We start from the raw sequence: 14,848 nt of genomic DNA, 5'->3' as shown, positions 1-14,848 counted from the left end.
TATCACATTCATAGTAGGGGACTTTAACATGCACTTGCACCAATGGACAGATCATCCAAAATGAAAATAAATAAGGAAACACAAGCTTTAAATGATACATTAAACAAGATGGACTTAATTGATATTTATAGGACATTCTATACAAAAACAACAGAATATAATTTCTTCTCAAGTGCTCATGGAACATTCTCCAGGATAGGTCATATCTTAGGTCATAAATCAAGCCTTGGTAAATTTAAGGAAATTGAAATCATATCAAGTATCTTTTCCGACCACAATGCGATGAGACTAGGTATCAATTACAGGAAAAAAATCTGTAAAAAATACAAACACATGGAGGCTAAACAATACACTACTAAATAACCAAGAGATCACTGAAGAAATCAAAGAGGAAATCAAAAAATACCTAGGGGGCTTCCCTGGTGGCGCAGTGGTTGAGAATCTGCCTGCTAATGCAGAGGACACGGGTCTGAGCCCTGGTCTGGGAGGATCCCACGTGCCGCGGAGCGGCTGGGCCTGTGGGCCACAACTGCTGAGCCTGCGCATATGGAGCCTGTGCTCCGCAACAAGAGAGGCCGCCATAATAAGAGGCCCACACACTGCGATAAGGAGTGGCCCCCGCTTGCTGCGACTGGAGAGGGCCCTCACACAAAGGCGGAGATGCAACACAGCAAAAATAAATTAATTAATAAACTGCTACCCCCAACATCTTAAAAAAAAAATACCTAGAAACAAATGACAATGAAAACACGATGACCCAAAACCGATGGGACGCAGCACAAGCAGTTCTAAGAGGGAAGTTTATAGCAATACAGTCCTATCTCAAAAAACAAGAAACAGTTCAAACAACCTAAACTTACACCTGAAGCAATCAGAGAAAGAAGAACAAAAAAACTCCAAAGTTGGCAGAAGGAAAGAAATCATAAAGTTCAGATCAGAAATAAATGAAAAAGAAATGAAGGAAATGATAGTAAAGATCAATAAATCTAAAGCCTGGTTCTTTGAGAAGATAAACAAAATTGATAAACCATTAGCCAGACTCATCAAGAAAAAAAGGGAGAAGACTCAAATCAATAGAATTAGAAATGGAAAGGGAGAAATAACAACCAACACTGCAGAAATACAAAGGATCATGAAAGACTACTACAAGCAACTGTATGCCAATAAAATGGACAACCTGGAAAAAATGAACAAATTCTTAGAAAAGCACAACCTTCCGAGACTGAACCCAGAAGAAAGAGAAAATATAAACATACCAATCACAAGCACTGAAATTGAGACTGTGATTAAAAGTCTTCCAACAAACAAAAGCCCAGGGCCAGATGTCTTCACAGGCGAATTCTATCAAACATTTAGAGAAGAGCTAACACCTATCCTTCTCAAACTCTTCCAAAATATAGCAGAGAGAGGAACACTCCCAAACTCATTCTATGAGGCCACCATCACCCTGACACCAAAACCAGACAAAGATGTCTCAAAGAAAGAACAGGCCAATATCACTGATGAACATAGATGCAAAAATCCTCAACAAAATACTAGCAAACAGAATTCAAAAGCACATTAAAAGGATCATACACCATGATCAAGTGAGGTTTATCCCAGGAGTGCAAGGATTCTTCAATATACGCAAATCAATGTGATAAACCATATTAACAAACTGAAGGAGAAAGACCATATGATCATCTCAATAGATGCAGAAAAAGCTTTTGACAAAATTCAACACCCATTTATGATAAAAACCCTCCAGAAAGTAGGCACAGAGGGAACTTACCTCAACATAATAAAGGCCATATATGACAAACCCACAGCCAACGTCATTCTCAATGGTGAAAAACTGAAACCATTTCCTCTAAGAACAAGAACAAGACAAGGCTGTCCACTCTCACCACTATTATTCAACATAGTTTTGGAAGTCCTAGCCACAGAAATCAGAGAAGAAAAAGAAATAAAAGGAATCCAAATTGGAAAAGAAGAAGCTGTCACTGTTTGCAGATGACATGATACTATACATAGAGAATCCTAAAGATGCTACCAGAAAACTACTAGAGCTAATCAATGAATCTGGTAAAGTAGCAGGATACAAAATTAAGGCACAGAAATCTCTGGCATTCCTATACACTAACAAGCAAAGATCAGAAAAAGAAATTAAGGAAACACTCCCATTTACCATTGCAACAAAAAATAAAATACCTAGGAATAAATCTACCTAAGGAGACAAAAGATCTGTATGCAGAAAACTATAAGACACTGATGAAAGAAATTAAAGATGATACAAACAGATGGAGAGATATACCATGTTCTTGGATTGGAGGAATCGACATTGTGAAAACGACTATACTACCCAAAGCAATCTACAGATCAATGCAATCCCTATCAAACTACTGATGGCATTTTTCACAGAACTAGAACAAAAAATTTCACAATTTGTATGGAAACACAAAAGACCCCGAATAGCCAAAGCAATCTTGAGAAAGAAAAACGGAGCTGGAGGAATCAGGCTCCCCGACCTCAGACTATACTACAAAGCTACAGTAATCAAGACAGTATGGTACTGGCACAAAAACAGAAATATAGATCAATGGAACAGGATAGAAAGCTCAGAGATAAGCCCACGCTCATATGGTTACCTTATTTTTGATAAAGGAGGGAAGAATATACAATGGAGAAAAGACATCTTCAATAAGTGGTGCTGGGAAAACTGGACAGCTACATGTAAAAGAATGAAATTAGGGGCTTCCCTGGTAGCACAGTAGTTAGAATCTGCCTGCCAATGCAGGGGACACAGATTCGAGCCCTGGTCTGGGAAGACACCACATGCCACGGAGCAACTAAGCCCGTGCACCACAACTACTGAAGCCTGTGCACCTAGAGCCTGTGCTCTGCAACAAGAGGAGCCACCACAATGAGAAGCCTGTGCACTGCAACAAACAGTATCCCCCACTCACCGCAACTAGAGAAAGCCCACGCACAGTAACAGAGAAAGACCCAACAAAGCCAAAATTAAAATAAATAATTTTTAATAAGAATTAAATTAGAACACTCCCTAACACCATACACAAAAATAAACTCAAAATGGATTAAAGACCTAAATGTAAGGTCAGACACTATAAAACTCTTAGAGGAAAACATAGGCAGAACACTCTATGACACAAATCACAGCAAGATCCTTTCTGACCCACCTCTTAGAGAAATGTAAATAAAAACAAAAATAAACAAGTGGGACCTAATGAAACTTAAAAGCTTTTGCACAGCAAAGGAAACCATAAACAAGACGAAAAGACAGCCCTCAGAATGGGAGAAAATATTTGCAAGTGAAGCAACTGACAAAGGATTAATCTCCAAAATTTACAAGCAGCTCATGCAGCTCAATATCAAAAAAACAAACAACCCAATCCAAAAATGGGCAGAAGACCTAAACAGACATTTCTCCAAAGAAGATACACAGATTGCCAACAAACACATGAAAGGATGCTCAACATCACTAATCACTAGAGAAATGCGAATCAAACTACAATGAGGTATCACCTCACACCAGTCAGAATGGCCATCATCAAAAAGTCTACAAACCATAAATGCTGGAGATGGTGTGGAGGAAAGGGAACCCTCTTGCACTGTTAGTGGGAATGTGAATTGATACACCCACTACAGAGAACAGTATAGAGGTTCGTTAAAAAAAATAAAAATAGAACTACTATACGACCCAGCAATCCCACTACTGGGCATATACCCTGAGAAAACCACAATTCAAAAAGAGTCATGTACCACAATGTTCATTGCAGCTCTATTTACAATAGCAAGGACATGGAAGCAACCCAAGTGTCCATCGACAGATGAATGGATAAAGAAGATGCGGCACATTTATACAACGGAATATTACTCAGCCATAAAAAGAAACCAAATTGAGTTATTTGTAGTGAGGTGGATGGACCCAGCGACTGTCATACAGAGTGAAGTAAGTCAGAAACAGAAAAATAAATACCGTATGCTAACACATATATAAGGAATCTAAAAAAAAAAAAAGCTTCTGAAGAACCTAGGGGCAGGACAGGAATAAAGACGCAGACGTAGAGAATGGACTTGAGGACACAGGGAAGGGGAAGGGGAAGCTGGGACGAAGTGAGAGAGTGTCATGGACTTATATATACTACCAAATGTAAAACAGACAGCTAGTGGGAAGCAGCCACATAGCACAGGGAGATCAGCTCGGTGCTTTGTGACCACCTAGAGGGGTGGGATAGGGAGGGTGGGAAGGAGATGCAAGAGGGAGGAGATATGGGGATATATGTATAGCTGTTTCACTTTGTTATAAAGCAGAAACTAACACACCATTGTAAAGCAATTATACTCCAATAAAGATGTTAAAAAATAAATAATTTTAAAAAAATATTTAAAAAGAAAAAAAAGACTCTTTCAATGGCATTTCTCTGACTTACTTGATTTTGACTGGTTTGGGTCTTGGGGACCATGGTTCCAAGCATATCCAAACAGAGGGAATTATCCTGCATATAGTTATAAAAAGAAAAAAAATCACTCTGGCTCATGGGATTCTCTCAAAAGCTTTAAATGCGTGTTCACAGCTGCTGACTGCCAAGCATATGATTTCCCTAAGATGAGAACATCAGAAGAGGAAGAGAGGCTTCCCTGGTGGTGCAGTGGTTAAGAATCTGCCTGCCAATGCAGGGGACACGGGTTCAAGCCCTTGTCCGGGAAGATCCCACATGCCGCGGAGCAACTAAGCCCATGCACCACAACTACTGAGCCTGCGCTCTAGAGCCCGCAAGCCACAGCTACTGAGCCCACATGCTACAGCTACTGAAGCCCACACGCCTAGAGCCTGTGCTCCACAACAAGAGAAGCCACCACAATGAAGCCTGCGCACTGCAGCGAAGATCCAATGCAGCCAAAAATAATATACATTTTAAAAAAAATTTACAAGGAAAAGGAAGAAGAGCGACTGACTTAAGGATTATGTATCTGGAACCCATGACCTGTGAATGTCACGGGGATTAAATAAAACCACGACCTATGGACTCCACGTCAGGGATCAACAAAGTTGCAAGAATCACAGGGCAGTAGCGGAGAATGGCATTAAAGCCTTACATTTTGATGACATCTCCCAGATAAGTTGAGACTTTGATTAAAAGGGGGAAAGGTTAAGAAATAACAAGCCCCAAATGGGGTCATCTGCCCCCATGACAGCAAACCAAGACCTAAGTGCAGTTTCAACCCCTCTCAGGAAGGTGACCTTTAAACAGACACTCTGAAATCTCCACATCAGCACCAGTGAGGTAACCTGCATAAGAAGACGCATGCCTCCCTAAAAAGATGAGCTGGCCTAAAACATTTCTTTTCTTTTGCTAACAACTTCCTTCCCCCACCCCCTTTCTGCCTATAAAAAACCTTCCATTTTGTACAGCTCCTTGGGGGGCCCTTGTAATTGCTAGGTAGAATGCTGCTCTATTCAAGAACTGCCTGCGAACTATTATACATAGGATGGATAAACAACAAGGTCCTACTGTATAGCACAGGGAACTATATTCAATATCCTGTGATAGACCACAATGAAAAAGAACGTATACATATAACTGAATCACTTTGTTGTACAGAAGAAATGAACACAACATTGTAAATCAACTCTACTTCAATAAATTTAAAAAATTAAAAAAGAATTGCTTGATAGGGCCAATTAGATTTTAAAAAGTACTATACCAACGTGAAATTTGTAGTTTTGACAAATTTACCTTGGTCAGGGAGGGTGTTAACAGTGGGCAAACCAGGTGAGGCACTTGCGGGAACTTTCTACACTATCTACGTACCATTTCTGTAACTCTCAAATTATAAATTTTCAAAAAGGGTGAATTTTACTTTATGTAAGTTGTTTCTCGGTAAGGTTGATTAAGAAGCATTTTGACTAAAAAGCATTTTGATTAGTGCACAAATATTATACTATTCTCCACTAAAAGGAACCAGGAGTCCTTGGGCAGATGGCTGATTCTAAGGCTGGGTAAGAAAAATACAAGATGACAGGGAGGACTTTGTAGAGTCAGAAGGAAAGGAAACGCTCCAAAAACAAAAGGATGGGGCAAGGCACAGGGGTATAGGAGCCAACCTGAAAGAGCTCCCAATGGTCAAAGCAGGAACAATTTGACAGCAAAATAAACAATGCCATGTTGGATATAACCCAAAGTAAAAATAAATATACATGCATCCATACTGATCATAGGATAGGCATGAGGTGAGTTCTTGCTGTGGGCAGACACTGATGTATCTGTGGGTGACACACTCCAGCAAAAAAGGAGTGGGAGGATACGTAAAACGGGAATGGCAGAAAGTGACGACAGTTGAGACGGTATGAATATACAGACTATGCTATACTATTTTCATTACTTTTGCATTTTAATATTTCCAAAATAAAACGTTTAAAGCCACGGAAAGGAGAAAAACCAGATCATCCAGATGGTGTGTGTATGTGCGGAAGGCGGAGAAGCAGAGAATTAACTTTTTAAATCGTCAGTTCAATTTTCAATAAAAAACATGATGAATGTTAAAACAACTCAACTGTGGGGTTACACATGGGATCCCATTAGATCATTTTTTTTTATCACGTACGCCCCCAGGTTGGTGGTTTATTACATGATTATCTTAATGAAGCACATACCCAATTTCAGGATTAACTAACTTTCTACGTTTTATACGTTTTTGAAATTCTTCCACTTCTGTAGTAGATGCTGCACTTGCAGGAAAATGGCAAATTGGCAGTTTGGGGGTCCACAAAAACGTTAACAGGTTTAAATCAGCGCCTCTACTAAGAGCAAACAGGCTTTAAGGCCTGACTCACCCACTTACAAGCTATATGACATTTTCAAAGGCATAAGTTTCATCCCATAAAAAACAGATAATCACCCAGGTGGTCAGGACTATTGCAAGGATTAAATGTATAAGGTGCTTCGTCTTTTTTTCGGCTGTGCTGGGCAGCTTGCAGGATCTTAGTTCCCCAACCAGGGATTAAACCTGGGCCCTCAGCGGTGAAAGTGCAGAGTCCTAACCCTGAATTGCCAAGGTGTTTCTTCTAATACTTATGATAAATGAGTTCAGAGTAATACCAAATTACACAAATTAAACTTACTCAGAATTGCAGATGGTTCATTTCAGTAATTTCTTCTCTTTTCCTACACAGATTCTCCTTGTCTACACAGCTGCATCTGTGACGTCTATAAATATCACATTTGAAATGTCTACCAGAAAACTTCACCTAGGTCATGTGATTGTTTAAGTATCAGGGGAGAGGGACAGAGAGGACAAGATAAATGGCAGAGAAGATGACTGCCTGGCTGGGAATACGGATTCCACACACAAAAAACTGTTAAAACCAGCAAATGAATTAAAAGTAGCAAGATACAATGTCAACATACAAAAATTAGTTGCATTTCTAGCCACTGTGGAAAACAGTATGGAAGTTCCTCAGAAAACTAAAAACAGAGTTGCCATATGATCCAGCGATCCCACTCCTGCACATACATCCAGACAAAACTACAATTCAAAAAGATGCACGCACCCCTATGTTCACAGCAGCACTATTCACAATAGCCAAGACATGGCAACAACCTAAATGTCCATCAACAGATGACTGGATGAAGAAGATGTGGTATATGTATACAATGGAATACTACTCAGCCATAAAAAAGAATGAAATAATGCCATTTGCAGCAACGTGGATGGAACTAGAGATTATCATACTAAGTGAAGTAAGTCAGAAAGAGAAAGACAAATACCATACGATATCACTTATATGTGGAATCTAAAAAATGACACAAATGAACCTATAAAAAAAAAGGACCTATCTATGAAACAGAATGACAGACACAGAGAACAGATTGGTGGTTGCCAAGGCGGAGGGGTGGGGAAGGGATGGAGTGGGAGGTTGGGATTAGCAGATGCAAACTATTATATATAGAATGGATAAACAGCAAGGTACTACTATATAGCACAGAGAACTATTGATATATTCAGTACCCTGTGATAAACCATAATGGAAAAGAATATTAAAAAAAAAGAATGTATATACATGTATAACTGAATCACTTTGCTCTACAGCAGTAAATTAACATTGTAAATCAACTACACTTCAATTTAAAAAAATTGCATTTCTATACACAATGAACAATTTGAAAACGAAATAAAACAATTCCATTTACAATAGCGTCAAAAAGAATAAAATACTTAGGAATGAACCGAGGAGGTGAAAGGCTTGTACACTGAAAGCTACAAAACACTGGTAAAAGAAATTAAAGACATTAAAAAAATGGAGTGACATCTCATGTTCACGGACAGGGAGATCTAATATTACTTTGTCAATGCTACCTAAAGGGATCTACAGATTCAACTCAATCCCTGTCAAAATCCCAACACACAAATAGGAAAACTCATCCTAAAGTTCATATGGAATCTCGAGGGAACCCAAATAGCCAAAACAATCCTGAAAAATTAGAAAGAAGCTGGTGGACTCACCCTGATTTTAAAACGTATAAAGCTAATCAAAAGTGTGGTACTGGCATCAAGACAGACATACAAACAGACCAAGGCAACAGACCAGAGCGCCCAGAAATAAACCACTGAATAGACGGTCAAATGACTTTGCACAAGGGGGCCAAGACCATTCAATGGGGAGAGGACCATCTTTTCAACAAATGGTTCTGGGAAAGCTGGATATTCACATGCAGAGGAATGAGGGTGGACCCCTCCTTACACCATATACAAAAATCAACTCAAAATGCATCAGACCTAAACATAAGAGCTAAAATTATAAACCCCCTAGAAGAAAACAGTAAAAGCTGTATGACGTTGGAGTTGGCAATGGTTTCTTAGATATGACACCAAAGGCACAGGCGACAACAAAAAAAATTGACAAATTTCACGTCATGAAAATTAAAAACTTTTGTGCATTAAAAGACCTTCTCCGGGCTTCCCTGGTGGTGCAGTGGTTAAGAGTCCACCTGCCGATGCAGGGGACACGGGTTTGTGCCCTGGTCCGGGAAGATCCCACATGCCGCAGAGCGGCTGGGCCCGTGAGCCATGGCCGCTGAGCCTGCGCGTCCGGAGCCTGTGCTCCACAACGGGAGAGGCCACAACAGTGAGAGGCCCGCATACCGAAAAAAAAAAAAGGACCTTCTCCATAAAGTAAAAAGGCCACACACAGAATGAGAGAAAATACTTGTAAATCATATACCTGATGAGGGATATTCAAAATACACAAAGAACTCCTAAAAACAACAAACACCCTGATTCAAAAACAAGCAAAAGACTTGCACAGACATTTCTCCAAAGAAGATAAACACGTGGCCAATAAGAATATAAAAAGATGCTAAACATCACGAATCATTAGAAAAATGCAAATCAAAAACAATGGGATACCACTTCATAGCCATTAGGATGGCTACTATAAAAAACAAACAAAAAACAAGTATTGGTGAGGATGCTACAAACTGGAACCCTTCTGCATTCCTGGTGGGAATGTAAAATGCTGCAGCTACTATGGAAAAAAGTATGGCAGTGTCTCAAAAAATTAGAGAATTACCACATGATCCAGCATTTCTACCCGGGGTATATACACGAAAGAATGAAAAGCAGAGACTTAAACAGATATCTGGACACCCACGTTCACAGCAGCATTATTCACAATAACCCAAAGGTTGCGAACAACCCAAATGTCCATCGACAGATGAAGAAAATGTGCTACATACAAACAATGCGGTATTATTCAGCCTTAAAAAAGGAAATTCTGACACACCGTAACATGGACGAACCTCGAAGATACCATGCTAAGTGCAATAAGCCAGACACAAAAGGACAAATACTGTATGACAGACAGAAGGTAGAACAGCGGTTACTAGGGCCTGCGGGTAAGGAGAGAACGAGGACTTGTTTAATGGGGACAGTTTCTGTTTGGGAAGATGAAAAGGTTCTGGAGATGAAGAGTGTTGATGGTTGTACAACAGTGTGAATGTACTTAACACCACTGAAGTGTATACTTAAAGACGATTAAAATGATAAATTTTGTTAAGATTTTCTACAATTAAAAAAAAAAAAATATATATATATATACTAGGAAGTCTGGAGGTGTCGTACTTAGACACAAATGAAGGTGATGGAGTGAAGATGGTATTTTAAAAGGGGTGGTCAAGGAAGGCTGTAGGTGAGATGAACTTCCGAGCAGAGACGTGAATGAATAAGAGAGAGGGGTTGGAGGTTTGTGGGGTAGCAGCCTCCCAGCCAGAGGAAAGAGAGGAAAAGGTCCTCACGCACAAGCGTAATCCTCATATTTGAGGAACCAGTGAGGCTGGCAGAGGGCAAGGCAGGGGGAAATGACAGGAGAAAAATGCAGACCGTTAAGGCTGGGTGAACGGACACCACTACAGGGGTCCCTTAAATACGTTGGATTTTATTCTGAGTGAAATGGGGAGACAGGGGAGGGCCTGAAGTAGAGGAGTGTGACGTGACTGAGGTTTTCAAAGGGCCTCTTTGCCTGCTGTACAGAGAAGAGACAGATTATCCAGAACAGAGGCAGGATAATGGGACTCTGGCAGCGAGGTCCTCACCCGAATGCCCACCTCTCTGGGTCTGGACCTCCGTCATCCAAAGTTTTTCCTCTCTCTCCAACTGGGATATCATATCTGGCTTGGAGGACTGGTGCCCTGAGAAAACATTAAAGGGAAAAAAATACTGAACAATTTTGGTTCCAATCCCATGACGGAAGGCTCCGCCCCTCCCCCAAAGTTTATTGAACATTTTTGATCAGACCTGTTGTGAGAAATACATTCTCGTTAGAAACACGTGACTACCCCCACGAATCACTGAAACAAAAGACTAAATGACCTGTGTCATCACGTCCTTTGCAGAGTCTCACTATATTTACTGCAAGCGCTGCAGTTATTGCTATGATGTGCACCGTTCTTGCTAAGGAGCTCTGACACTGCTACTTTATTCTACATTATTACAAGACTTAGTATTAAATTAATTTCATGCCCCACCAATGGATCATGACCCACCAATTTAAAAAATATATAATATGTAAAGCAACTATACTCCAATAAAAGTTAATTTAAAAAAATTAAAAAAGGTATGAAAGTGGGAGAGAGAGGGATAAATCAGGAGATTGGGATGAAAAAAAAAGATATAATATGAAATAAGGAGCCAGGTGCAGCCAAGCTCAACTGTTCACTTATAGTGCAGTTACAAAAGACAAACGTTTGCCTTGGAACAAAGACTAGAAACATCTTGTCTCTATGCTCCAAAGGGACTGGAAAACTCTGGGTCTCTAAGGAGTCCCAAAGCCTGGAAGTCACGGGCAGAGGCCAGGGATGCTACTAAACATCCTATAATGCACAGGAGAGTCCCCATGACAAAGAAACCATCTGGCCCCAAAAGGCAGTAGTACCGAGGTTGGGAAACCCGGCCCATGGGGAATGATGCCAAGTCACAGGGAGGGCGCCCGTCCTCACCCACTGAGAGCAGGTTCCGGAAGTTCTCCAGCATCACCTCTCGGTACAGCTTCCTCTGGGTGGAGTCCAGCAGCCCCAGCTCCTCCTCGGTGAAGGTCACGGCCACGTCCTTGAAGGTGACCGCCTCCTACGACACCAAACACATGTAGCCTTAATCTTACAAGCAACCGCCCCTGGGAGCAGGGCAGCACTGGGAAGGTGGAGGAGGCACGTGGGAGGCCGTTCCAGGTTCTAAGAGACCTGAACCACTCTTCTTAGGACACCGTCTCCTCTTCCCCTTCCACAGTCACACCAAAGATGCTGGAGTGGTGGGGTTGGTGGAGGAACGAACGACAAAAAAAAATCTTAAAACCTTATATACGTGCAACATGGTGCCCTTTATAGAGCTGTGTCTCTAGAACTGTCACGGTTACATCAAGGCATACACGCATTTTACAATTTCACTGAAAGTGCCAAATTTTGTAAGAAATGTTGAGTTAATTTAGTCCCAACGGTATTTACAATAATAGTGCCTTTCTCCTTCTCGCACTGGGCAGTACCACTGTTTTGTCAATGACTGCCAATCTAAACAGCCTTCAGTACCTCCGTGGGGGCAGGTAGGTAGTTCATTCTGTTCCAGGTACACGCTGTACCTGTCAACTGTGGCAGCATTCAGTGTCAAGGTTAAGAGCACGGGCTTTGGAGACTGACTGCCTCAGTTCACACTCTAAGGCTCTGTCCATTACTACCTTTGTGACCTTGGACAAGTCTCAATACCTCAATAACTTCTCAATACCTCAATTTCCCCATCTGTACAAGGGCACACCATCATAGGGTACTTGATGGGATTAAATGAGAATATGCGAAGGGTTTAGGATATATCTGACACTTTTTCCCACCCCCCCCGCCTCGTTGCACGGCATGCGGGATCTTAGTTCCCCGACCAGGGATTGAACCTGTGCCCCATTCAGTGGAAGCGTGGAGTCTTAACCACTTGGACCTCCAGGGAGTATCACGTTAGATACTCAAAAACTGTCAGCCATCACTATTATTATTATCATCATTATTCACAGCTGCATGGTATTTCATAAAAGTGAAAAAATATACATTTAACCATTCCAAATAATTAAACAATACAGTAATTTAAGACTTTAAACTTACTAATAATGCTGCAAAAAACGCATTTTCACATAGATCTTAGCCAACTTGTCTGGTTATTTCCTTAAGCTAAATTCCAAGAAGTGGCAACTGCACTGTCAAAAAAAATATGCACCTTTGCTAGTAAAATGGCAATCCTCCCAATTAACTCTTCCTGTCACAGATCAAAAGTGTTCCTGATTCTCCATACTCCGGCCCAAACTGGACATTATCTTACTTTATTTTTTTTTTTGCGGTATGCTGGCCTCTCACTGTTGTGGCCCCTCCCGTTGCGGAGCACAGGCTCCGGATGCGCAGGCTCAGCGGCCATGGCTCACGGGCCCAGCTGCTCCGCGGCATGTGGGATCCTCCAGGACCGGGGCACGAACCCGTGTCCCCTGCATCGGCAGACGAACCCTCAACCACTGCGCCACCAGGGAAGCCCTATCTTACTTCTTAAATCTTGGGTAATTTGGTAAGTGATAAAAACAGCTCTTTTTAAAAATGTCCATTTATTTAACTTCATCAAAACATCGCTTTCAATATTTTCCCCCCACATATCGCTTGTTCATTTGCCTTGCTTGTAATCCTACTGAGGTAGCTAATGCATCAGTAGGATTCCTATGAAGAATATTACGCCTTTTCTAGCATGTACAAATTCCCACCTTCACCCCTCACTCCTGTTTCCTGTGTCTCATGCCTTAGCATATGGTGTTTTCCTTTATGACAATTAAAATTATTTCTCTAGGGAATTCCCTGGCAGGCCAGTGGTTAGGACTCAGTGCTTCCACTGCCAGGGTCCCGGGTTCAATCCCTGGCCAGGGAACTAAGATCCCACAAGCTGCTCAGCCAAAAAAAAAAAAAAAAAAAAAAAAAAAATTTCTCTAAAGACTTAGCCCATCTCGACATTTGTTCTGACTGGAATCCTGAGCATATGTGTATTAAACAACTAGTTGACACATCTGGCAAAGAAGAGACAGGCACTAAGAAAAGGAACAAACTGAGGGCAGTGTTATTTTTGGAGTCCTCCAGCCACGCCAGGCATAAATACAACGTGGCCTCAGGGCCGCATGTGGAGCAGTCTCTTCTTCTGGGTCTCTCCACTCATCCTCATTGGACACCTGAAAGTCCTGGCTCGGGCAATGGAAACTTCAGTGTCAGCTGGGGATTGAGTGGATTTTCACAGGTATCTGAAAGTTCACAAATCTGTTTCTGTTAAAATGCAGATAAGACCATCTATATCCTTACACAGCTGCTTCATGAAGTATGTGCCTGGCAAGTCCCTGCTGCTACTAGACTTTTCAAAATCAGTGTGTACCTCTTTAAAATATACTAACATGGCAGTGAACAAAACAGATACTTAACTATAATACATACGTGGTGTAACTTAGAATTAAAGAATCTAGTTCTTGTTTGAAAACAAAATTATTTTCTCTTAGTTCAGTATCAGCTTGACTCTGCTGCACGAAACCATGCTTTAGACATTCCAGCCACAAAACGTGAGGCTCCCCATGAGAAAACAATTGAGTTCCCAAACTTTTAGGAAGAAAATGGCAGAACTCTCAGAATTCCTGTTTGGGAAGAAAGGTTATATGTAGGAAAATGGTCACTGCAAACATCTTAAAATGGGAAAATTCATTAACCACATAAATATGGACAATAGAAAAAAATACTAGGTAAACTATGGAAAATGATGCGACCTTTTAAATTGTGGGAGCTATACAATTTAAAAAATCCAAAACGTGGGGCTTCCTTGGTGGCGCAGTGGTTAAGAATCCGCCTGCCAAGGCAGGGGACACGGGTTCGAGCCCTGGTCCAGGAAGATCCCACAAGCCGCGGAGCAACTAAGCCCGTGCGCCACAACTACTGAGCCTGCACTCTAGAGCCCGTGAGCCACAACTACTGAGCCCGTGAGCCACAACTACTGAGCCTGCATGCCTAGAGCCCATGCTCCACAACGAGAAGCCACCACAATGAGAAGCCTGTGCATGTCAACGAAGAGTAGCCCCTGCTCACCACAACTAGAGAAAGCCCGCGTGCAGCAACGAAGACCCAACGTGGCCAAAAAGCAAAATTAAATAAATTTAAAAAATAAAAATCCAAAATGGTATTGAAAACTGTGATTACAAATCAACACATGTAAATGCTAATGAAAAGGAATGTGAGAAAATGAAAACTGATTTGTAAACATGTTTATAACGTGGGAACTGTTTTTTTTGGGGGGGTAATGAATT

At 41.2% G+C, this 14,848-nt stretch overlaps 1 protein-coding gene across 8 annotated transcripts in view; it reads right to left on the bottom strand.

The window, feature by feature from the left end:
• ZNF235 (zinc finger protein 235) overlaps window positions 1–14,848 on the bottom strand; it is a 58,832-nt gene that overhangs the window by 24,889 nt on the left and 19,095 nt on the right. For 7 of the 8 annotated variants that reach the window (XM_089902745.1, XM_030761237.2, XM_089902743.1 and 4 more), the window contains 2 exons: window positions 11,499–11,625; window positions 10,596–10,691 (listed from right to left, as the gene is read on the bottom strand). In XM_089902745.1, the coding sequence (XP_089758871.1) occupies window positions 10,596–10,691; window positions 11,499–11,625 (223 nt within the window). The remainder of the gene's footprint in view (window positions 1–10,595; window positions 10,692–11,498; window positions 11,626–14,848) is intronic. The other variant, XM_022585438.3, reaches the window with a different exon arrangement.

Source organism: Delphinapterus leucas, chromosome 20, assembly GCF_059928025.1.
Source record: "Delphinapterus leucas isolate spDelLeu-1000000601 "Yukka" chromosome 20, BTC_Dleu_Yukka2, whole genome shotgun sequence".
NCBI classification, from domain to species: Eukaryota; Metazoa; Chordata; class Mammalia; order Artiodactyla; family Monodontidae; genus Delphinapterus; species Delphinapterus leucas.
The sequence above is the reverse complement of the archived record's forward strand: the minus strand, read 5'-3'. Positions and strand labels throughout refer to the sequence as shown.